General features: G+C 46.2%; 1 protein-coding gene across 1 annotated transcript in view; it reads right to left on the bottom strand.

Annotated features, from left to right (window-relative positions):
* The window catches only part of kmt2ca (lysine (K)-specific methyltransferase 2Ca), a 297,312-nt gene that overhangs the window by 7,080 nt on the left and 267,024 nt on the right, over nucleotides 1-23,208 (bottom strand). The window contains exons 33-51 of the mRNA XM_052484247.1: nucleotides 22,137-22,293; nucleotides 21,118-21,344; nucleotides 20,811-20,884; nucleotides 19,832-20,041; nucleotides 16,834-18,696; nucleotides 16,288-16,598; nucleotides 14,224-15,974; nucleotides 11,283-11,394; nucleotides 11,013-11,082; nucleotides 10,859-10,922; nucleotides 10,423-10,655; nucleotides 5,888-7,693; nucleotides 5,498-5,704; nucleotides 2,844-3,008; nucleotides 2,498-2,639; nucleotides 2,136-2,283; nucleotides 1,773-1,951; nucleotides 1,409-1,542; nucleotides 552-822 (exon numbers count right to left, since the gene is read on the bottom strand). Coding sequence (XP_052340207.1) covers nucleotides 552-822; nucleotides 1,409-1,542; nucleotides 1,773-1,951; nucleotides 2,136-2,283; nucleotides 2,498-2,639; nucleotides 2,844-3,008; nucleotides 5,498-5,704; nucleotides 5,888-7,693; nucleotides 10,423-10,655; nucleotides 10,859-10,922; nucleotides 11,013-11,082; nucleotides 11,283-11,394; nucleotides 14,224-15,974; nucleotides 16,288-16,598; nucleotides 16,834-18,696; nucleotides 19,832-20,041; nucleotides 20,811-20,884; nucleotides 21,118-21,344; nucleotides 22,137-22,293 — 8,124 coding nt within the window. The remainder of the gene's footprint in view (nucleotides 1-551; nucleotides 823-1,408; nucleotides 1,543-1,772; nucleotides 1,952-2,135; nucleotides 2,284-2,497; nucleotides 2,640-2,843; nucleotides 3,009-5,497; nucleotides 5,705-5,887; nucleotides 7,694-10,422; nucleotides 10,656-10,858; nucleotides 10,923-11,012; nucleotides 11,083-11,282; nucleotides 11,395-14,223; nucleotides 15,975-16,287; nucleotides 16,599-16,833; nucleotides 18,697-19,831; nucleotides 20,042-20,810; nucleotides 20,885-21,117; nucleotides 21,345-22,136; nucleotides 22,294-23,208) is intronic.

The following is a 23,208-nucleotide window of genomic DNA, read 5'->3' as shown; positions in this document are numbered from 1 at the left end:
TTATTTCAAAAGGGCTTCTTCACAATCAAGTTAGCCAAAGAGCTAACAGGTTCAACCTCCCCAATCATTAGTGGCTTTCATTAACTTTTCACATCTCAGACATGATCAATATGAGGGTAGATGGGACTATCCACTGAGAGTAGAGAGGTTTCTGACTCACACACAGACTGGTGTTTCCATGCCCAGATTTAGCCCAAAATCTGTTCTAAACAGCCAATTGCCTTTATTGAGGGTAATGGGAAAATAACTTAATCACAGTGCTTATCTGCCTGCCATTTCCTGAGCTAAAAGATATTTACTAAAATAGCTTGTACAAACTGAAAAATCATGTTTTGAAATAACCTAAATGAAAAGCTTAGGAACGCATGCCATTTGATTGTTAGTCTATTGATAACATGACAGTGGTAAAATAGATTTTTGTGAAATAATTTCACTGAAAGATGTAGTGCCACCACCGTTTTACCAGCTCTGAAGCCAGAAACCTAATTTCTTCCATCACTATCAGTTGTTACCATCGGCAGATTAAAGTTGGATCGCTGGTGGGTACTGACCTGCGCTGGTGGGTGGGCCAATGGGCTGAAATGGCTGGCTAATTCTGGGATGGTTGGGTGATCCAGGGGGTCTCAGGGACCTCATGGTGGGGGGCTGCTGGTGCTGGGGAAACATGGATACGTGAAGGGGGTCTATTCCCTGGGTCTGAGGCACCTTGAGTCCAGCCAGTAAGGCCAGGGAGCTGCGCTCTGGGCTGCGGCTCACCTCGTAGCTGCCGGGGATGGTCACACACAGTAGATCGGCCACCGCAGCCACAACGCCAGGGATGTTCTGCAGGTCCAGAAGTGTCAGGGAAGTCAAATAAGTTTATAGCCAGTGGTGGTCAATACAACAGCCCCATGCCAGGGGTCGGCAACAGGTGGCCTTTTTCGGCCCGCAAGTGATATTTGTATTTTTTTGGGGGAACCTATTTTTATTATTTTGGACTAAAATGACCAGGAATTCTGTAAAAACTGTGTTTAATTTAGGCAATCGGTTCCCAAATATTCCCACGAATAAAAAAATAAATATGTGATCGTGTCTCAACATAATCAAGGTATAAAATTATTATTTTCAAATACAAGCTCTTTTTGTGCTTAGTTGTAGTCAATTTGCAATGTGCAAATTATTTTAATTATTTTCCTGCCCCCGTCTATTTGCTCTGACAAAAATCATCCCACGGCTGAATCTAGTTGCCTACCCCTGCCCGAAGCTATACGTGAGACTATCATGGAAATGAGTTTTCTTGAATGTGTTGTATATGGTCTGGCTTGGTTACCCAGAAGTGTATTTGCAGTTATGTATGTATTCACTATGTCCACTACAATTCAGTCTATAGCTGTAAATGTGTACAACATGAAATAAACTAGCCACTCACCTCCGCTGAGACCGGATTCAAGGTGATTTCTATGGATACCAGGCCAGCTTTGGCGCAGGATGGAGGCTGTCCAAACTGGGACCCGAAGAAGGAGCTTGAGGGTTCAGTCTTGACCTCTTGCTTTATCTCAGTTCCTAAAGGAAGCACCAGACAATCTAATATTCCACAGGAACTAACACAAAGCAGCAGTTAAAATGCTTGTATAACCCTGGCCTGAGAATTATTCTTAAAGATCTTCACCAATACAATCGCTACCTAATGATTAGTAGTACTAACAAGCAAAACTTCTAACTCAACATAACTCTAAATTACCATTTATTGGTACCTCGACTTCAGTCAGGCGTGAAAGGTGTGTGATTCTTACCTTTCCCGCTGGCGCTAGGCAGCATGGGTATGACGGGAGAGGAGCAAGGCGAGGTGGGCTCCTCCTTGACCTTTGACAGGTCGGGGTAGCGGCTGATCTCCATGCCGACTACGCTCTCGGGGGATGAGGAGGGGACAAAGCTGTCGGGGGTGTCCCTGTCTACACAGTGGTCCTGGCCCCTGGGACATACAGAATGAAGGAAACTAGTTCAACCACTGAGCCAGCTTGGTACAGCAGGATATAAGTCAGTCTTTAATACTCCCCTCAGAAGCAAAATGAGTTACTATAGTTACTCGTTCAGAAGCGAGGAGGGAACCATCCTGCCTCTAAATCCCATTGAAATGTGGATTAGCAAGTCCTCACCTGAGTTCCTCCTGGTTGTTATGAGGTGGTGTGGGGAGCGAGGCGGGAACGTCCACTCTCTTGGGCCCCTGGGTGATGTCATGGGCCATGAGGTCTTCCTCTGTCCGGAATGCTGTAGGTAGCTGCTTGGCTCTCAGTCCTTTGATCACTAATGTTAATTCAACAACAAACATATTTCAGCCATTGAAACACAAAAATGGATTGTCCTTTTTATTTTCAGATCACAGAAATGTGTCTTGCCATTAAAATGCCAGCAAAGATTCTTTGATATATATAATATATTTTCAAATCACTTTAACATTGGCTACAATATTACCACAGCATTACTTCTCCGAAGTGATTTTTAACACGAGTCACTTTACCATCATGGCTGCCCAAGACAGCAGCTTTCCTGGCGAGGTCCTCGGCCGTGGCGAACCCGTTGACCATCTTCTGCCTCGCCATGGGAGGCGGCGTGGGTGGGAGTGACGCTGGAGGGGTAGGTGGGTTGCTCAAGTTGTTCTGCTACAAAATGGCAAAGCAGACAACATTTTAACTGGATCCAACTAGGGAAATGTGTTTGAATATACAGGAACATTCAACAGTGTGCGGGTATCCTTTTTCTTTTCTATTAAATCTATTCCTTTCCTATAATATACCTTGTTGTACTCTTCACATGAAAAACAGACGGACGTGCCTACACAACTTTTGACCTAAGGGTCTCTTCACCTTGTAGATGAGCTGTGAATAGTAGTCTGACACGCCATCCAGAGAGGCGCTGCCGAAGGAGCCCGACAGCCTGTTCTCCCCGTTGACCTGCCCGCTGCCGAAGGGTGGGAAGTGGGCAAAGTTGACCCCCATTAGGGGCTCCATCAGGGGCAGCAGAGAGAGCTGCTGTGGAGGACGAGAAGAGGGGGAAGAGGGTTAGTAAGGCCAAAGGCTTTCTCACTGCTTAAATTTCGAGGTAAGCACTGAACAGGATTAAAATTGGTTCTAGAAATTTAATAAAAACTATTGACAGTTATTAGCTGAAGTCATTTTATCGAAAGTGTACGGAGACTTGGGAGGTCAAGACAAAAAGCAGAATAGTTCACTGCAGAGTAACCCATGGTATATCTACTCCTAATTTGAATGACATGCAATTATTTTATGATTATTCACCTAAAAAGTACTAGGTATTTTCCATGTAATATTCTGTTTATGCTGTCCACAAATTCCGAGTGCTTCTTTCAAAAATCCACGGACCGTTCAATTAAACATTAAGATGACAGTAATTTATCAGGTGTGTTAACAGAAAACAGCAAAATAACACCCCCGTTTGTGCCCAAGCAACTGCAGAAGAAGATATCAGATACACGTTCATCTACAAAATCAGCAGCAGCCTGAGTGATAATTTGCCCAAAGCGGCACCACACAGTTGCAACAATAAACACCATCAATCAAATATATTTTTTTAAATGATCAAAATACAGACGTTTGTTTTAGGCCTGGCTATATTACCAGACCAATTTGTCAATCAACACATTCACAGTGGCGACCCGTCCGATGGGACTCCGGAGTGGCACAGCGGTCTAAAGGCACTGCATCTCAGTGCTAGAGGCGTCACTACTGACCCTGGTTTGATCCCGGGTTGTATCACAACTGGCCGTGATCGGGAGTCCCATAGGGCGGCACACAATTGGCCCAGCGTCATCCGGGTTGGGGAGGGTTTGGCTGGGGTAGGCTGTCATTGTAAAATATGAATTTGTTTTTAACTGACTTGCCTAGTTACATAAAGGTTAAATAAAAATGTTTAAAAAATTCAGGGCAGGTGGGGCGTTTGCATGTTATTTTTGCATTAATAAACGTCACATATCAGTTTGCAAACAATGTAACAAAATAAATGAATCATTGAGTTAATAAAGCCGCATATAAACATTGTCTTTGTTTTGCTTTCTTGAGTAAGTCAGCTCCAAAATGCAGGTGTTTCAGGCTAGCTCTGTGCTATCTGTGGTTGTGGGGCAGCCAGCAGAAAATACAGAGCGTAGGGGATGTTAATGTTCTCTAGTTGTGCTGTGATTGACTCAGTGTTCTGTCACTCATGGGGACACTACGTCACTGCAAAATCTACAGGGAGAGCTAGAAAATTCAATCCCGTTGGGTGCTGCCATAGATTTACATTAGAAGTGCCAATCTAAGAAGGCTTAAGGTCAAGGTGACTGTACGTTTGTTAATCCCATGTGTAACTTTGTGTTGTTGTTTTTGTTGCACTGCTTTGCTTTATCTTGGCCAGGTTGCAGTTGTAAATGAGAACTTGTTCTCAACTGGCCTACCTGGTGAAATAAAAAAAATTGGCCACAGATAAAATGACGTCAAATCACGTTGTAGCTTTGACCTGAAGATCACTGACGTCATGATTCAAACTTAGTTCCCAGTTGTCTTGAAAGCACCATGAATGCCAGACTGATGACATAATTTGCCCACAAGAAGGACTGTCACGCTACCTTCCTGTTCAAGTGAGCACAGAACAAGGTAAGTGCAAAATGGCTTGTATGCGGCTGCATAAATGATGTAATATGCCAGGGAGATAAGTATACTTTAGCTAAGAAAGTAATACTAAGTATATGTTGTGTAGTAAGGTGTTAATAGCCCACGTGCCTCACCCTAATAATTTGGTCCCTTTGCCCCTCATCATTTAGCCTACTATTCTGACTTGGTGGTGCACATGTAGCCTAAAGCTTATTTTAGAGAAATGTCATCATCAAATATTGTAAGAGCTTTCATGGTCTGCTTATTATGCCCCTTTTATTTATCCTACGGTCCTGACTTGGTGTACAGCGATAATACTCTTAACGGCCCATGTTCTGAATTCTGTCGCTGTACATTTCAAAAGTGCTGAAAAAAATAGTTATTGACTATGTCCGTCTTAACTCGCTCATTAATGTCTTAATCGAAATTACGAATTGCCTCTTATCGTCCCCTTATGCCATAGTTTGTACATCTCAATTGCCAGGCAAAACCACATTTGTTTAAGGAGGTCAACCATAGCAGCAATGTTTTTTTTTAAGGGCAGTAAATGAGGCTAAATTAACTGTTTTGCTGCCAGACAAGGCTCAGCTGATATCCAGGTGTAGCGGTGGTAAGGATTCCCTCCATGGTGCTGAAAAGAAAGATCTGCTGTTGGGACAGCTTTATGTAGACCCTAACAGTTTGTGGGCACTGTTTGTCACCATTATAGTGAAATTCATGTGTTGTGTAGTGGCTTTGCTGGCATGCATAAAAACATTTCTTGTTGAGTTTGCCCCACCAAGATTTACATGCTAAAATCGCCACTGCAGATTCAATAAACACACGCTAATCAACACATTCAACACTGTTTGGTGTCTGACTACTATGACATGTACCCGTTTGAGCTGTGTCAGACTGTCAGTACTGGAATAACCGATCTGCCTCTCCTCTTCCTCCTTCTTCCTCCTCTTGTAGCGTGACGGCGGTTTCTCCGCCCCGTTTTTGGGCGTCCGTTTGTTGCGTTGCTGCTTCCTTTTGCCCTGTGCCGGAACCGAGGGTTCTAGAAGCTCTGTGCTTCCTGTCAGCTGACTGTGTGGGGGAGTCTGGGAAAATACAATGATACAAGCAAGGTTGGTGAGCTACTATTATAGACACAACAAAGGGCTTTCTTTAGGAATGTAGTACTGAATAGCATTTTTTTGTGCATTTTATACCCAAATAGTTTGATTTCAGAACATAGGTGTGATGATTATGTGTCTGTGTGAATGTGGTCTTTCCCTTCTCACCATGTTGTTGGTGGTGGAGGCCGGCCTGGCGGTGGCTTTGAGGTCTGCCGAGGCCTCTTGCTCTGAGCTAAGGCTGTTGCAGGATATCTGCTGTGTGGGAGGGGCCTGGTTGGCGCTGGCACCTGGCGGGGGCGTACTCTTGTTTTTCAGCAGGTGCTTAAGCAGCTCATTCCCTGCGTCCCCCCCTTTGGCGCCATGGAGTGGTGAAGAGAGCCCCCCCTCGCTTCCCTCCTCCTCCTTCACTATCCCCCCGGCTCGGGGACCGTGCCACAAGGCAGACCCTTCGTTGGCTGCCACGGCCCCTCTGCACTCAGTCTCTATCCTCTCCAGCTTGATTTGGAGGGTTTCGTCAAACAGGGAGGCCCGGTCATTCTCCGAGCCCATGTTGGAGAGCCCACCCTGGGCTAAGCCGCTGCCCGAGAGCTGCCTCTCCAGTTCTGAGGAGGGGGCCAAACCCGAGGACCCCACAGGGAGGAAAAGATCAGACAGATCCTGCTCTCCGGGAATGCTGAGGCTCCGGGTGGGGGTGGATGAGGTGTCAGACATGTGGGAGGGAGTCAGTGGGGCGCAGAGGTCTGAGTGGGGAGTGGATGGGGTCTTGACTGAGTCTGCGTCGTCGACAGAGTCTCTCTTCTTCTTCCTGTTCCTCTTCTTCTTGGCCTTCTCCTCTGGGATGATGTTGGAGTAGAGCTGGATCAAGGACTGGCCTGAGCCGGGGTAGTTGGGAGGTAGGGGGGTGGATGAGTCCATTCCGAATGGGGGTCCATGTCCCTCGCCCCCGACCTGAGGCATCATCCCACGATCTCTGAACCCAGCGGGACGGGGCTGTCCAGGGGGGTAGTTAAGCCCCTGTAGCATGGGGATTTTGGACCGGAAATTGGGACCCATCTCGGGACTACCAAATGCCCTGTTCCCAGGCATGGACCTGCGCTCACCATCCGGTATGAAGCCCTGACCTGGGAGTGGCCCGCCAGTGCTGGTGAAGCTTGGCTGCATGTTGCTCTGCTCGGGGTACATGGGCCCTAGCTGCCCCTGCTGTTGTTTAGGCCTAGAGGGTTGCATGAAGTCTTGGGGCAGATCAGTACTGTAGAATGGCATGTGGGCCAAGCTATCCCCTCCGGGGTTTGTAGCTCCAGAGCCGGATAGGAGCCCAGTAGGCCCCAGACCCAGGCCTTGCTGCTCCATCTCCAGCCGCTGCTGCATGGCCCGGTGCCTCTCCACCTCCTGCATAAGCTGGACCCTCTGTCTCTCCTGCTGCTCCCTCAGGCGGTCCCGCCTCTCGCGCTCCTGGAAGCCCTCACTGAATGGGTTGTTGTCGTCAAATTTCACAGCGAGGCTGTTGCCACCACTTCCACCGTTCGCTCCCTGGGCACCTGCTCCGTTTCCCGTTGGTGTAGCTTTTGCGCCAGGCACCATTGAGGGTGTGGGCTGTGGTGGTAGTTGGGCTTGGGGTGGTAACTGGGGCGGTGGCAACTGGGCAGGGCTAGCAAGGGGCATCTGTGGGGGCATGTGAGCTGGAATTCTTGGACCTGGGCCTCCCATCAGTCCTTGGGCTCCCCCTGGGTGCCAGCCTGGCATGTTGGGAATGCAGGCAGGGTTATGTTGGCTGGGGTGGGGCTGCATTGGCATCATGGGCCCCATCATGGGCTGGCCCATAGGGGGCGCTCCGGGCATCATAGGGGCAGCTTGAGTATGCATCCCAGGCATGGGTGGCATCATAGGAGCCTGGAGACATGGCCGTTGCTGCTGCTGCTTGACACGGTACTCCTCTATCAGCTCTGCATGGTCTTTCTGCTGTTTCCGAATCTACCAGAGAGAAAGAAAACAGAGGAAAAAGAAAACAGAGAAATGTGAGCAGATTGAAGGGATCTGCACAGTCCAAGAAGATATTGAGAAACATTTTTAGGCACCACTTTTGTATCCAGCCCAATTAGAATTGGTATTTACCTGGCAATCACAGAAAGAACAGAGTGATCAAATACTATTTTCTGTTGCTTATGCCTCCATAAAATTGGCAATTACCTGGAACTAGAGAATGCTTAGTGATATAGTAAATGCTTCAATGAATTCACTACCCACAAGAAATCAGATTGAACCATTACCAAGTAAATAACATGATCTTAATATCTTAGAATATACTGCCAAAAAGGAAAACACGAGTAAATGAGTGATGCAGATGCTTCCACACAGGTGTGGTTCCTGAGTTAATTAAGAAATTAGCATCCCATCAAGCTTAGGGTCATGTATAAAAATGCTCAGTTGGCCATTATTTTGTCTACCATGGCTAGAAGAGATTTCAATGACTTTGAAAGAGGGTCTCAAAGGAGCACAGGGGGTTTAAAGGGTGTGTGTGTATGTGTGTGTCATAGTCACCAGATCTCAAACCAATTGAACACTTATAGTAGATTCTAGAGCTGCCCGAGATAGCGTTTTCCACCACTATCAACTAAACACCAACTGATGGAATTTGTGGAAGGATGTTGTCGCATCCCTCCAATAGATTTTCAGACACTTGTATAATCGACACTACTGTTCAAAAGTTTTTGGTCACTTAGAAATGTCCTTGTTTTTGGAAGAAAAGCAAATTTGATAATGTTGTAAATTGCTATTGTAGCTGGAAACGACTGATTTTTTAAATGGAATATCTACGTAGGCGTACAGATGCCCATTATCAGCAACCAGCACTCCTGTGTTCCAATGGCACGTTGTGTTAGCTAATCCAAGTTTATTTTAAAAGGCTAATTTAACATTAGAGAACCCTTTTGCAATTATGTTAGCACAGCTGAAAACTGTTGTACTGATTAAAGAATAAATAAAACTGGCCTTTAGAGTATCTGGCCTTTAGTTGAGTATCTGGAGCAGGGACATGGACATTTCTAAGTGACCCCAAACCTTTGAACGGTAGTGTATGTCAAGGTGGATTGAAGCTGTTATGGTGGCCCAACGCCCCGTTAAGACACTATATGTTGGCGTTTCTTTTATTTTGGCAGGTACTTAGTAAAGCCTTGTCTCAGGATGGTAAGTTGGTGGTTGAAGATATCCCTCTAGTGGTGTGGGGGCTGTGCTTTGGCAAAGTGGGTGGGGTTATATCCTTCCTGTTTGGCCCTGTCCGGGGGTGTCCTCGGATGGGGCCACAGTGTCTCCTGACCCCTCCTGTCTCAGCCTCCAGTATTTATGCTGCAGTAGTTTATGTGTCGGGGGGCTAGGGTCAGTTTGTTATATCTGGAGTACTTCTCCTGTCCTATTCGGTGTCCTGTGTGAATCTAAATGTGCGTTCTCTAATTCTCTCCTTCTCTCTTTCTTTCTCTCTCTCGGAGGACCTGAGCCCTAGGACCGTGCCCCAGGACTACCTGACATGATGGCTCCTTGCTGTCCCCAGTCCACCTGACTGTGCTGCTGCTCCAGTTTCAACTGTTCTGCCTTATTATTATTCGACCATGCTGGTCATTTATGAACATTTGAACATCTTGGTCATGTTCTGTTATAATCTCTACCCGGCACAGCCAGAAGAGGACTGGCCACCCCACATAGCCCGGTTCCTCTCTAGGTTTCTTCCTAGGTTTTGGCCTTTCTAGGGAGTTTTTCCTAGCCACCGTGCTTTTACACCTGCATTGTTTGCTGTTTGGGGTTTTAGGCTGGGTTTCTGTACAGCATTTTGAGATATCAGCTGATGTACGAAGGGCTATATAAATACATTTGATTTGATTTGAGAAAATGTTGACAGAGTAGACTGTGTTAATGTCACAGAATAAATCATGTCTGCTGTCTCCTGTGGTCTTCATGCGACAGTGAAGTCTCGCGCCTCGCCACAATGAAAAGGTCACAACAGTTGGAAATAATTAGCGAAGTCGCCACTTTGTTGCTAAGAAAAGGTCAAAAGGTTTGTTTTCGGGCGTAATGTTTCCCTTGATTCTCAATAAAACAAGTAGTTCTTTGTTGAGTTGTCTCTTGTCGTGATGGGTGTTTTTGCCATTGTAAATTGCCTAGTAAAATAAAGGTTCAATCAAACAAATACAAATAAAAGTAGCAGATGTACTGCAGCAATTAAGCTTTGTGTTGCTAAGAAGGAGGACATTTAAGCCAAAACGTTCATGGTCATAATCAAGGTGTTTTCCCATTTCTGAGGGGACGGGAATACAAAGCAAAGACGTGATAAAGAGCCGCCAACAGAGGTTTAACTTCAAGAGAAAATCTTTAAGATAGAATCCAAAATGATACAGGTGCTTAAAACCAAAAGGGTTGGAGGCAAATCCTGAAGTAGACCCTCAAAGATTCCAGAGAGAGTCAGCCTATTCAGGTGGCTTAAGATATGATTCCCTTTTCTTATCCACCTCTTCAAGGTGAATGACTAGAACCGCTCTCTTTCTTTACATTATTTAGGTACTCAGAATTTCCAATAATTGTACAGATTATGCCATGTAACGTTGTAAAATCTTGTAATGTAAAAAACATAAGCCAAATCCAAGATCTCAATATTTTCAAAACCTTCAACATGGAATGGCGGTAATTAACTCCTGCTAAATTTAGTTAGCTACCTGCTCCAACTGCTTCTGCACCACACTCTGCTGCTCGGTCACATGCTTCAGCTGCTCGACGTCCTCCTCAGGGAACTCCCGGCCTGCCTTCTTGGCGGTCCGCTGTTTGGCCGACAGGGCCTTCTTGGACTTCCTGTGGGCCCCAATCTGATCTTCTAGAAACTTCTGCTGCATCTGGAGCAGCTGCTGGGTCTCCTGGAGCCACTCCTCATACTGCTTCCTCTGGCTGTCGTCTGAGAGACAAGACTGGGTTAAGTGCCATTTTTACTTTGGATGTATAAATCCCAAAGGGATATAGGTGGATTGGATATGGTGGTCAACATATGAAATACTGAAGAAACCAAAAGAATGGTCTATGATGAATTATTTGGTTAATGTGAATAAGGATGTCATGATCAAATTCAAATAAAAAAACGTTGGGTTGTCGTCCACTCACTGACAAATCCAGGTCCAAAATTTGGGGGGTTTGGTCTTGCCATCTGTGGAGCCAACTTCCCGTCCTGTGAAAACAATTAACAAACGGTAATGAGGCCTTGTTTTTTAGCAGAATAGATGAAACAGACAGACAGTGGTTGATTCACAATGCTTACCTGTCCAAGCACATGTTGAGGCAGAGCGGCGGCAGCATCTGGTCCATGTGCTCCTGGCGTCTGCTGAATTCTGCCACAAAGACAAATGAGACGATCGTTGTTTTAGGGAACATTAAATGTACTTCTAAATATTTCCCATCCAATACTAAGCTTCTCAATAGTGTTTTGGACGGACCAAGAGAGTATTACAAAAAGCCTTTAAATGAATGTACATAATATTACCCACAAGCACAAATAATGAGCTAGCATTAGGGTGAGCTTTTGTCTTACCTGTTAATGACTATTGGGGGCATTCCCATGCTGTTTTGAGCCATGACTTTATTGATTCCCTTCAGAGCTACCATCTTGGCCTTCATGATCGGGTCCGTGATGGCATCAAAGTCTGCTAAAAAATAAAGAAGTCCACTTAATCGTAGCTAGTTGACCTTCTTTTAAAGAAGAAGTTACAGGTCTGTGAGAGCCAGAAATCTTGCTTGTTTGTAGGTGACCAAATACCTATTTTCCACCATAATTTTCAAATAAATTCATAAAAAATCCTACAATGTGATTTTCTGGATTGTTTTTCTCATTTTGTCTGTCATAGTTGAAGTGTACCCACAATGAAAATTACAGGCCTCTCATCTTTTTAAGTGGGAGAACATGCACAATTAGTGGCTGACTAAATACTTTTTGCCCCACTGTAATTGACAGATTAGGACAGAAAACCCTCTAAAGTTTCCAAAACTGTAAAAATATTGTCTGTGAGTATAACATAACTGATATTGCAGGCGAAAGCCTGAGGATAATCCAATCAGAAAGTGCCTCTTATTTTGAAACGTCTGTGTTCCTATGCGTGCCTGTTCTTCATTTAAAGGGATATCAACCAGATTCCTTTTTCTGTGGCTTCCCTAAGGTGTCAACAGTCTTTAGACATAGTTTCAGGCTTTTATTTTGAAAAATGAGTGTGAAGGATTACATTGCGTAAGTGGACAGGTGGGGGCTCTCAGAGTGAGTTGGTGCGCAATTGAGTAAAACGGCCATTGTTCCTCCCGCTGTTATGGAAAAAGCTACACACTCGGTTGATATATTATCGAATATATATTTTAAAAACTACCCGAGGAATGATTATAAAAAACGTTTGACATGTTTCTGTGGACATTATGAAGACTATTTGGAATTTCCGTCTGCGTTGTCGTGACCATTCTTTCCTGTGGATTTCTGAACATAACACGACAAACAAAAGTCGGTATTTTGGGTATAAAAATAATATTTGCTGTGTAACTGGGAGTCTCGTGAGTGAAAACATCCGAAGATCATCAAAGTTAAAACGGTTCATTTGATTGCTTTTCTGATTTTCGTGACCAAGCTTCCTGATGCTAAGTGTACATAATGCTATGCTATCGCTAAACTTACACAAACGCTTGGATTGCTTTCGCTGTAAAGCATAATTTCAAAATCTGAGACGACAGGGAGAGCTGTGTTTCAAAATATTGCATTTGTGATTTAATGAATATGAATATCTTCTAGTAATATTATTTGACTGTTGCGCTATGCTATTCAGCGGTTGCAGGCGAAAGTTATCCCGCTACAGGGATGGGTAGCGTCAAGAAGTTAAGCCATTTCAAAAGAAGCCACCCCTAACAAGTGCCATGTCAAAATTATGGATGGAACGGTGGTGAAGTAAGACTCCCAAAAATGTCTCTTCGTAAAAAATAATTAAGTCCAACATTCTGTTCCTCAAATTACAATTTAACAAATGTCAAGTACTTCTTTTCCCTCAGAATCTTTAATAATATACATCAATGAGGTCGCTCTTGCTGCTGGTGAGTCCCTGATCCACCTCTACGCAGACGACACCATTCTGTATACTTCCGGCCCTTCTTTGGACACTGTGTTAACAACCCTCCAGGCAAGCTTCAATGCCATACAACTCTCCTTCCGTGGCCTCCTCTTCAACCGATCGCTACCTGCACCTACCCGCCTGTCCAACATCACTACTCTGGACGGCTCTGACTTAGAATACGTGGACAACTACAAATACTTAGGTGTCTGGTTAGACTGTAAACTCTCCTTCCAGACCCATATCAAACATCTCCAATCCAAAGTTAAATCTAGAATTGGCTTCCTATTTCGCAACAAAGCATCCTTCACTCATGCTGCCAAACATACCCTTGTAAAACTGACCATCCTACCAATCCTCGACTTTGGCGATGTCATTTACAAAATAGCCTCCAATACCCTACTCAACAAATTGGATGCAGTCTATCACAGTGCAATCCGTTTTGTCACCAAAGCCCCATATACTACCCACCATTGCGACCTGTACGCTCTCGTTGGCTGGCCCTCGCTTCATACTCGTCGCCAAACTCACTGGCTCCATGTCATCTACAAGACCCTGCTAGGTAAAGTCCCCCCTTATCTCAGCTCGCTGGTCACCATAGCATCTCCCACCTGTAGCACACGCTCCAGCAGGTATATCTCTCTAGTCACCCCCAAAACCAATTCTTTCTTTGGCCGCCTCTCTTCCAGTTCTCTGCTGCCAATGACTGGAACGAACTACAAAAATCTCTGAAACTGGAAACACTTATCTCCCTCACTAGCTTTAAGCACCAACTGTCAGAGCATCTTACAGATTACTGCACCTGTACATAGCCCACCTATAATTTAGCCCAAACAACTACCTCTTTCCCAACTGTATTTAATTTATTTATTTATTTTGCTCCTTTGCACCCCATTATTTTTATTTCTACTTTGCACATTCTTCCATTGCAAAACTACCATTCCAGTGTTTTACTTGCTATATTGTATTTACTTTGCCACCATGGCCTTTTTTGCCTTTACCTCCCTTCTCACCTAATTTGCTCACATTGTATATAGACTTGTTTATACTGTATTATTGACTGTATGTTTGTTTTACTCCATGTGTAACTCTGTGTCGTTGTATCTGTCGAACTGCTTTGCTTTATCTTGGCCAGGTCGCAATTGTAAATGAGAACTTGTTCTCAACTTGCCTACCTGGTTAAATAGGTGAAATAAAAAAAATAAAAAATAAAGCATGAGGCTCCAACTGAAATGGCTCGACATTCCACATTTATACCAAAAATGATGACCATGCAAAATTACTACAAAACCCCCAGATAACTAATCTGACAACACCCTGGTAATGTGTGTGACTAAATGAAATGGGTGACCAAAACAGTAGACATGTCTATCTGAAGCTCAATGCCCTTACCCATATTGGGGAAGAAGGAGTCGCTGGAGCGCTGTCGGATCATGGCCTGCATTTGCCTCTGTTGCTGCTGCTCCTGCCTCTCCTGGTCCAGCAGGTCCTGTAGGAGGAGGGGCTGCTCTTCCAGCAGCAGAGGCCTGTTCTGTGGGCCGGCCTGCCCCAGTGAGGGTCCCTGCTGTTGGGGGAATATGCCCTGCTGGCCCTGGGGGTTCTGGCCGTGGGCAGTGGGCTGCTGACCGGCTCCAACCATGGCTAGGTTGAGCTCCACCTGTTGGTTGGCTGAGGCCCCGAAGCTGAGGTTTCCCATTGAAAGTCTGCTCTGAACCACCGTGGGGCTCACACGATGTCCCATAGCCACGCTGGGATTGAGCCTGTTGTCTTGGGCGTGTTGCCTAGGTAGCATCAGCATGCCGGTGCTTGGGTGTAGCCCGGTGGCCTGTGCAGCCATGTTACCTTTTTGAGGAGAGCAGTTTGGGCCAAACCCAATGTTTTCCAGTTTTTCTTTGATCAGAAGGCAGGAGAGGACCGGAGTTGAGCCGGAGTCACTTTGTCCAGGCTGCTCATACAGCCCTGCGCCCTCTTGGTTTGTTATGGTTCTGTTGTCATTCATCGGGCCACTGCAGAGAGACTGGTCCTGGTTGTGCACGTGTTCATCTTTGACCTCCGTTTTGATTGTATCCTCGGTTTTAAACATGTCTAAGGTCTCTTTCGCTTCGTTGGCCTCCCGTTTGTCAGATTTCACCCCGGATTGGGACGAGGTGGCTGCGTCATCCACGCTGCCTTTCCTCTTCTCTGACAAGGCTTTCTGGAGGTCTGAGGTCTCACCCTGTTGGTGGTCCTCCATAGGGTCGCCCAGGTCCAGATCTTCTTCATTGAACATGTCTTTCTTGTCATCCAGGTTGAGCTCGGGGTCCGTGTAGGCGATGAGGTCAAACTTCCCTGACATGAGGAAGTCGTCGAGGTGCAGGTCATTGGGTCCCAGTTCAAGGTCTTTGCCATCATCCGGGTCCAGGTTCAGGTTCAGATCGACCAGGTCTTTGACCTCCACATCTTCAAGGTCCTTTACTGCGGAGTCTTCAGCGTCCAAGTTTTCCTCAATTCCGTCTCCACTGGGTATCTGAGTCTCTTCCGTTTGACCGGTGCTAGACCCAGGCAAGAGCATACTAGATGGCGCTGCATTGAGTGGCTCACCAGTGACAGGGTGGCTGAGTGACCTATTCAGTGAAGGATGCTGTCGCTGCCCCATGGTCATTGGTACTTCAGTCTGCTGCTGGTGCAGGTTCTCCATACTAGCCGACATGTGTGTGTGACCGACCGATCCCTGGGAAGGACTGTCCATCATGGGGTCCATCATTCTGGATAACTGGTTCCCAGCGAAGCCCATCTCCTGGCCTTCCATGAAGCCCTGGGGTGGTATCTGAGGCTGGTTGGAGGGGTCCATGACATTGGGAGGTCCATGCCCAAAGGGCATCCTCATTCTGTTCTGAGGGGCCCTGTGGCGGAGCTCGATGAACGGCTGACCCATGATGTTGTGCTGCTGGACAGGAAGGCCCTGTGGGGGAAAGGGCTGGGGGAGCCCCATCTGGGTGTTGCCCCCCATGACCCCCCTGGAAAAGTCCACAGAGTGAGACATTCTCATCTGGGGTGGAACATTGTCGACCATGGGCCCGCCGGGCATCTGGTGAAGGGCCCTGAGGAAGTGTTGCTCCTGGCCTGGTTGAAGGGATCCTTGAGGGCTGGAAGGGAATCCAAACCTGAGAGTAGAAAACACATTGTCAAATGCTTATCCGTGACTACATCCCAAGCATAACACAACAGCACTGGTTGCTCCCTATACACATCTTCAATAAGGAAGATTACACTAAGTGGGACTTCAACAATGACACTTCATTCCACATTTCGAGCATGTTAAACATAATTGTATTAATTTAATCTTGTCAAGGGGAGCAATAAATTCTGCAAGCCAATTATAAAAATATACAGCTGAATATGGGTAAAGACCCTGTGCATACAAAGAAGTTTGAACAAAACAGCTGAGTGAAATCTATGCTGTCAAATTCAACTAACCTCATTTCTTGTGGCCTCATGCCCATGTCCCTGGGGAAGTGGGGTCTGGCAAACTGGCCCTCATTGGGGAAGTGTCCTCGCTGGTCCCCTAGAAAGGTACCAGGGAACCTCTGACCTCCTCTCATGGGTCCTGGGTAAGGTGGTGGTGGTCTGCCGAACATGTCATTCTGTGGGGCGGGATCATCATGTGACCAGTGGCGGGGTGTCCCCGGGCTGGGGGCTGCAACAGTTTCCTGTAGTAGTCCTTTCTCTTGCCGGATGGCAGACTTCTGTTGTTGCTGCCTAAGGATCTGCTGGCGCAGTCTCTGGCGCTGCGGGGGGAGAGCACGGTACACTTTAGCAAGTTACATCACGCACGTATTCATTCAAATTTGAGGGGATCCTTACAGAGAAGCAAAACATGTTCACGTTGCACCAACATGCACTGCCATATTGGCTGCGGAATGGCTTATCACCTGCCAATAACTATGCAAACAGAAGAAGGCTTTATGGCAATTCAAGTGTTACCCATGTGAGTGTTATTGTGTCTCAACCAAATGGAAATACCTGTCTGAGCTTCTCCTCAGTGTCTCCCAGGTGTGGTAGCATGCTGTTCTGAGTGTCAACGGTGTTTCTGCTAGACTGAGGGATATCATGGGCCTGCCTTTCCAAAGTTTGGGCATAAGGTGTCATTGGACCCAGTTCAAAGGGATCGTGAATCTGGGTTTGACCACCGTGATGATTCGACTGCGGCAGAGAGAAACTTTCATCCGACATTCCTGGGTGCTTAGCTGTCTGCGAGCCCGGGGCGCTTGGACAGGCAAACCCGTCCTGCACCCTGCCCGGAGACTGGTGGGAGAATGGGTCAGCTGGGAGCTGGGACATGGGCGTCGGTCTGGAGCATAGTCGATTGAAGGCATCAGGGCCTGCTTCTGGCCGCGGCGTCCCTGGAGCTTGTGCATAAGGGTCAGCGAGGAGCGGTCTTGGTGTTCCGGGTTGTTGGGCATACGGGTCCATGTTCCTTTGACTACCGGGGGATTTGGGAAACCTATCCCCTGGTGCTGGTCTGGGGGTACCTGGCATGGAAGCATAGGGATCCATGGAGTGAGATGGAGACGGTCTGTGATTGGGTGGGTGCTGCTGGGGGAACTGGTCTAGACGAAGGCTAGGCGGCGTCTGCAGGTATGAGGGATCCGAGTGTGGCCTTGGGGTGCCGGGAGGTTGAGCATAGCTTTCAGAGTGAGGTCTGGGGGTGCCTGGTGGTTGGGTGTAAGGGTCAGACATCTGCTGTGAATAATCCGGTCTCGGGGTAGATGGCGCTTGTGCATACGGGTTTCTGTGAGGGTGTCTAATCATTGGCATGGGTTGAGAGAAATGGCCCTCCTGGGTTTGGCACATCATCTTGGGCTCGTTGGGGAACCCTTCCCCCATGAGTGGCCGGGGGGTGAGAGGCTGCTGGGCGTAAGGGTCGGCCTGTAGTCCTTGGGGAAAGCCATCAGATGGCCCTCGTTTAAGTCCCCCAGGCATAGGGCCACCGTAGGGCTCTTGCTGGGACTGCTGGGGAGGCATGGGGGCTTTGAACACCGAGACGGAGCCTGACTCGTTGCTGCCAGGGATGGGAGTGAGCAAAGGCCTGGAGTAGGGGTCAGAGAGGATCATGCGGTTGTGAGACATGCGCTGGTAGACCTCGGCTCGGTGTCCGCCCATCCTGGCAAAAGTCTCTCCTCCAGAAGGAGAGCTCATCATGTTGTGCCTGACCTGCTGGTGTTGCTGCTGCTCAACCAGTCCTGAAGGGCCCACCCTGGCAGGTCCCATGGGTTTAACAAAGGGGTCAGGGGGCCTGGGGGTGTCTGGCATCTTAGCATAGGGGTCAGCATTACCAGAAGGCCTCCCTCCCCTTTCCTGCATCTCCGACAGAGAGTTCTGCCGGGGCGTGGTGGATCCACCACCCCCAGGGGGCGGTCTTGGGGTGCCCACCATTTTGGCGTATGGGTCCCAGGGCGAGGACGGCCGGGAGCCTGAGGAGGAATCCGGGGAAAACATATGTGGTGACTGGGGCTGGGAGGATGGTCCCTGTTGAGGGTACGAGGTCTCCTGGGTGGGCGTCCTCGAGGACGGAGGTGGGAGCTGGGGTCTGAGGAACACGTCATCCTGTGACCCAGAGGTGGGTGTGCCCGGGAGTTGTGGTCTAGCGAAGCCATCCTTAGACACTATTGGCTGCAGTGGGGATGAGTTTCCAGACTTTCCTCCATTGCTGGGCTGAGGAGTCATGGGGCTCTGGTTACCACTATTAGGGGTTGTATCTCCACCTGCCTGACTGCTAAACAGCTGTTGTTGTTGTTGTTGTTGCTGGAGCTGCTCATTTTTAACCTGCTCCAGCTTTTGAGTGGCTTCAATCTTCGCCTGCTGCTTGCTCTTTTGTCTCATTTGCTGCCATGGAAACAAGAAAAGCAGGGGAGGAGAGACACTTCAGTTAATTAAGCCTTTTTGGAAGCATGGAATTTGTAATTTTATGATGACATGGTGCTAGGAATGCTTTCTTTCCCTCACTCACAACAAAGTTTTAATGCATTTTTCAATATGAGTGGGTCTAGCGTGTGGTGTTAAGCCATGCAAGAGGGAACAATGTGAGGGTGTATGTCATAATATGGTGATGAAATAAAGCTTCTGGAGGCTGTTACTGTGTTTTTTCAGGACCAAGGACAGATTTTACCAGTTAACCAAGCTTTTCTCCCTACAACTCCACTTTACAGTTTGCTTTTCTTACACCTTGTAAATTTTGCTTTATTGGTTCTCGGCAGACGAATACCAGAACAGTGCTTCGCCTTGGGAATCTTACCAGAGAATTTTTTCCACCTCCTGCAGCTATAGTTGCCTGGTTGGAATGTCCAAAAAGGACGTCTTTATTTGTTGATTTTATGGCTTTGCTTTTTGGGACCTTTTCCTGCTGCTTCTTAAGGGGTCCCCACATCTGATTTAACTCTCCCTTTTCAATGCAAATTAAGAATTAGTAGACTGTATGAGAACGCCAAATGTATTGTTTAAAAATGACTCACTCAACCATGCACATATATAAAGTTTAATAAAAAAATCTGTTTCATGCCCCCAGGTTATGTTATGTTCAATCTCACCACCTTGCTCCTACTCACCATTCCCCTGACATGCGGTACTTTGATTATTATGGTGGTGTATTATGGTGTCATTAAATACATGTACACATAAAAAATAAGTGTACACTGCTCTCACACCAGGGTTTCTCAACATGCAGGAACAAAATCCCACTTATACCATTTGGCTTCCTGAAGACCTGCCAAGGCAGCCACTAAACAAAAATATTTTATCTACTTTTAAAGGCATGCATGCAATTGCCACACAATCCTGCATCCAATCCCATACCCTCAGACTCAGTTTAAACAAAAAACAAAAAAAATTAAGGCCAAACGAATCCTCAACAACTCCTAGAACAGTAGTTGAGAAACCCTGCTTTATTTACAGTGTACTCATGCTTTCATATCCCCCCTCCCTCCATTCCCAGTACATGTTAACCCTCCAAAGGAACTCTTACCTGTCTGAACTTCCACTCCTGCTCGTGTTCAGACTCCTTGGGCTTGAGAGAGTCTTTGAAGAGCAGCTCAGTGTCCAAGGGGACACTATTGGGGTCAAAGGTGTCAGTCAACAGTTGCTGCTGCTGAGGATGCTGGTGTCTCTTCAGCGTATCATTTGACATCTGAACTTTGTTTATGCGCAGGGCCGCCCGGTTATCCCGTGCTTTTTGCTGGAAGAGAGGGGATTGGAAGAGGTAGTCCATTTTTTTATTGATGGTGCAAGAAAGATACATTTCCTGAGACGCTAATTTCTTAAAACCCTACTGGAACAAATAAAGGCTCCACCTTTTTCTGAATGTCTTGGGGAAAATCACAAGGCGAAGAAACCTTCTACAATCACCTAATCTCATCAAGTAATTTGGACATGCAGAGCGTTGTTAAATATAATTTCATCATAGAGACTGTCCTGAAAAATCCTCAAAGAACTGTGTGTTAAGTTGGAAAACATACTAGACACAACATTCAAACAGAACAAAGACACGAGAAGGGACAAAGCGCGAGAGCCTTTGGGTTTAAAATATCAACAGAAAACAGATGAAAAGAACAAGACAAACACAAATATCTACTTCAGGAAGTTTGTTTAGACTAACATTTTATCAGTAACTGGCTGATCCCTTTGATTCATCACTCCAAAAGGTATAGGGCACCATTCAATCAAAAGCCACAATCAGGTTTGTGGAGTAAGTCAACAACAATGTTCTGGTGAAGCAGAAATAATACATTTTTGATTGAATAGGGTTCTAAGTTTAATTGGAGGTTTTAAATGTTTTGTAAAAGATTAGCCTTTTTTTTTAATGCATGGACTTTTTCTGTTGTCAATCAGCAAAACCTGCTGATCAAAATAAGTGCAGTGCATCACAGTCCAACATGGATGTAAACAACTTCCAAACCCAGAATGTGTTCTCAATCCACTTACCTGGTCAAAAAAAATGAACTTACCACATATGGGGCCCTGTCCTGGGAACTGGCTTTCCTCCATAACTTTGCAATTTGTTTCACTCTCATAGCCCAGTCTGAGAAAGAAAGAAAGATTAGCCACTAAAACGTATAGCGCTACAACACACATGCAATATGGCCAAGAACTATACCTTTCCCAGTCCCCTTTTTCTGCGTGTGACACAGAACTTCAGAGCTTATCATTTTTTTTCATTTGAAAAAATGTAGTAGGTAATTCACACTTTTGAATTTGACGTAACCAAAAATCATCTCATTTTAATCTGAGAAACTTTGTCTATGATGTACCAACCTGGGAACTCCTCTAGGAGGTTGGGGAAGTTGACGTTGGTGTAGAGGACTGGGGCCACGGTGGCCATCTCGCCCAGAGTCTCCTCCTTCTCCCACTTGAGCGTGCTCCTCTGGGCGTTGGACATGGTGTCTGTCTCTCCCTCTGGAGGTGGGACGGGGCCAGGGACGGGGCCGGGGGCGCTCCATGAACCAACCACATCACCCCCCATCTGGCTAAACTTCTTGTCCCTGGAAGGATATCTCAGGTTACACATTCTATTGCAACATTACCAATATATTTAGTTATATATTGATTTTTACAAACTGGGTGGTTCAAGCCCTGAATGCTGATTGGCTGACAGCCATGGTATATCAGACCATATACTACGGGTACGACAAAACATTTATTTTTACTGCTCTAATTACATTGACAACCAGTTTATAATAGCAATAAGGCACCTCGGGAGTTTGTGGTATATGGCGATGCATCGTGCCGAATAAGAACAACCCTTGGTATATTGGCCATATATCACACCCCCCCGTGCCTTATTGCTCAAGTATGTCACATCACTTACAATGCGGTTCACTTTGAAGCAAATTATCATTTAAAAAGGCAAGTTAATAACACAACATCCAATTATCACGAGGCAAGTTAATAACACAACATCCAATTATCACGAGGCAAGTTAATAACACAACATCCAATTATCACGAGGCAAGTTAATAACACAACATCCAATTATCACGAGGCAAGTTAATAACACAACATCCAATTATCACGAGGCAAGTTAATAACACAACATCCAATTATCACGAGGCAAGTTAATAACACAACATCCAATTATCACGAGGCAAGTTAATAACACAACATCCAATTATCACGAGGCAAGTTAATAACACAACATCCAATTATCACGAGGCAAGTTAATAACACAACATCCAATTATCACGAGGCAAGTTAATAACACAAAATCCAATTGATTGTCTTTGACCAGATGAAAGCAATGCTCTAGTAATGGATAGACAGCTCCCTGCTCTTACCTAATCTTGTCTGGGAAAGGCATTCTGTGAATGGGCGAGAAGTTTCCCAGTCCACATGGGCCTGTGCTGCCGGTCATCATGGGAGTTGGAGGAAAGTGAGGGTTGGGCCCCATCATGCCGTTTATCATTGGCATGCGGGGAAACATTCCATGGTCGCCTGCAACAGAGAGCATAGAGACGATGTCGGAGAAGTAGTTCCAGAAATACATCTGCATGTCCTGTTGATTATGTGAACATGATATTCATATAAATCAATGTTCATTCAATAAATGCTCATATCCATTCATTCTTATAGATTGATTTCCACAGTCAATAGTTGATTATAAACTCAGCAAAAAAAGATATGTCCTTTTTCAGGACCCCGTCTTTCAAAGATAATTTGTAAAAATCCACAGATCCCTTAGGCATGCTGCAAGGAGGCATGAGGACTGTAGATGTAGCCAGGGCAATAAATTGCAATGTCCGTACTGTGAGACGCCATTAGACAGCGCTACAGGGAGACAGGATGGACAGCTGATCGTCCTCGCAGTGGCAGACCACGTGTAACAACACCTGCACAGGATCGGTACATCTGAACATCACACCTGTGGGACAGGTACAGGATGTCAACAACTGCCTGAGTTACACCAGGAGGCTGGACTAAGGGCTTGTAGGCCTGTTGTAAGGCAGTTCCTCACCAGACATCACCGGCAACAACGTAGCCTATGGGCACAAACCCACCGTCGCTGGACCAGACAGGACGTAAGTGATGTGTATAGCCTCGTTATTGTTGTTGTGTTACTTTTTCTTATTACTTTTTATTTTAGCCTACTTGGTAAATATTTTTCTTCTTTAATTGCACTGTTGGTTAAGGGTTTGTAAAAGTACCGTAAGTATTTCACGGTACAAGTCTACATTTGTTGTATTATTTGCGCGTGGCAAATAACGTTTGATTTGACTGCCAAAAAGTGCTCTTCACTGACGAGTCGCAGTTTTGTCTCACCAGGGGTGATGGTCGGATTCACATTTATCGTCAAAGGAATGTGCGTTACACCGAAAGCCTGTACTCTGGAGCGGGATCGATTTGGAGGTG

Source organism: Oncorhynchus keta, chromosome 28 (genome assembly GCF_023373465.1).
Source record: "Oncorhynchus keta strain PuntledgeMale-10-30-2019 chromosome 28, Oket_V2, whole genome shotgun sequence".
NCBI classification, from domain to species: domain Eukaryota; kingdom Metazoa; phylum Chordata; class Actinopteri; order Salmoniformes; family Salmonidae; genus Oncorhynchus; species Oncorhynchus keta.
This window is presented reverse-complemented; position numbering and strand designations above follow the sequence as displayed.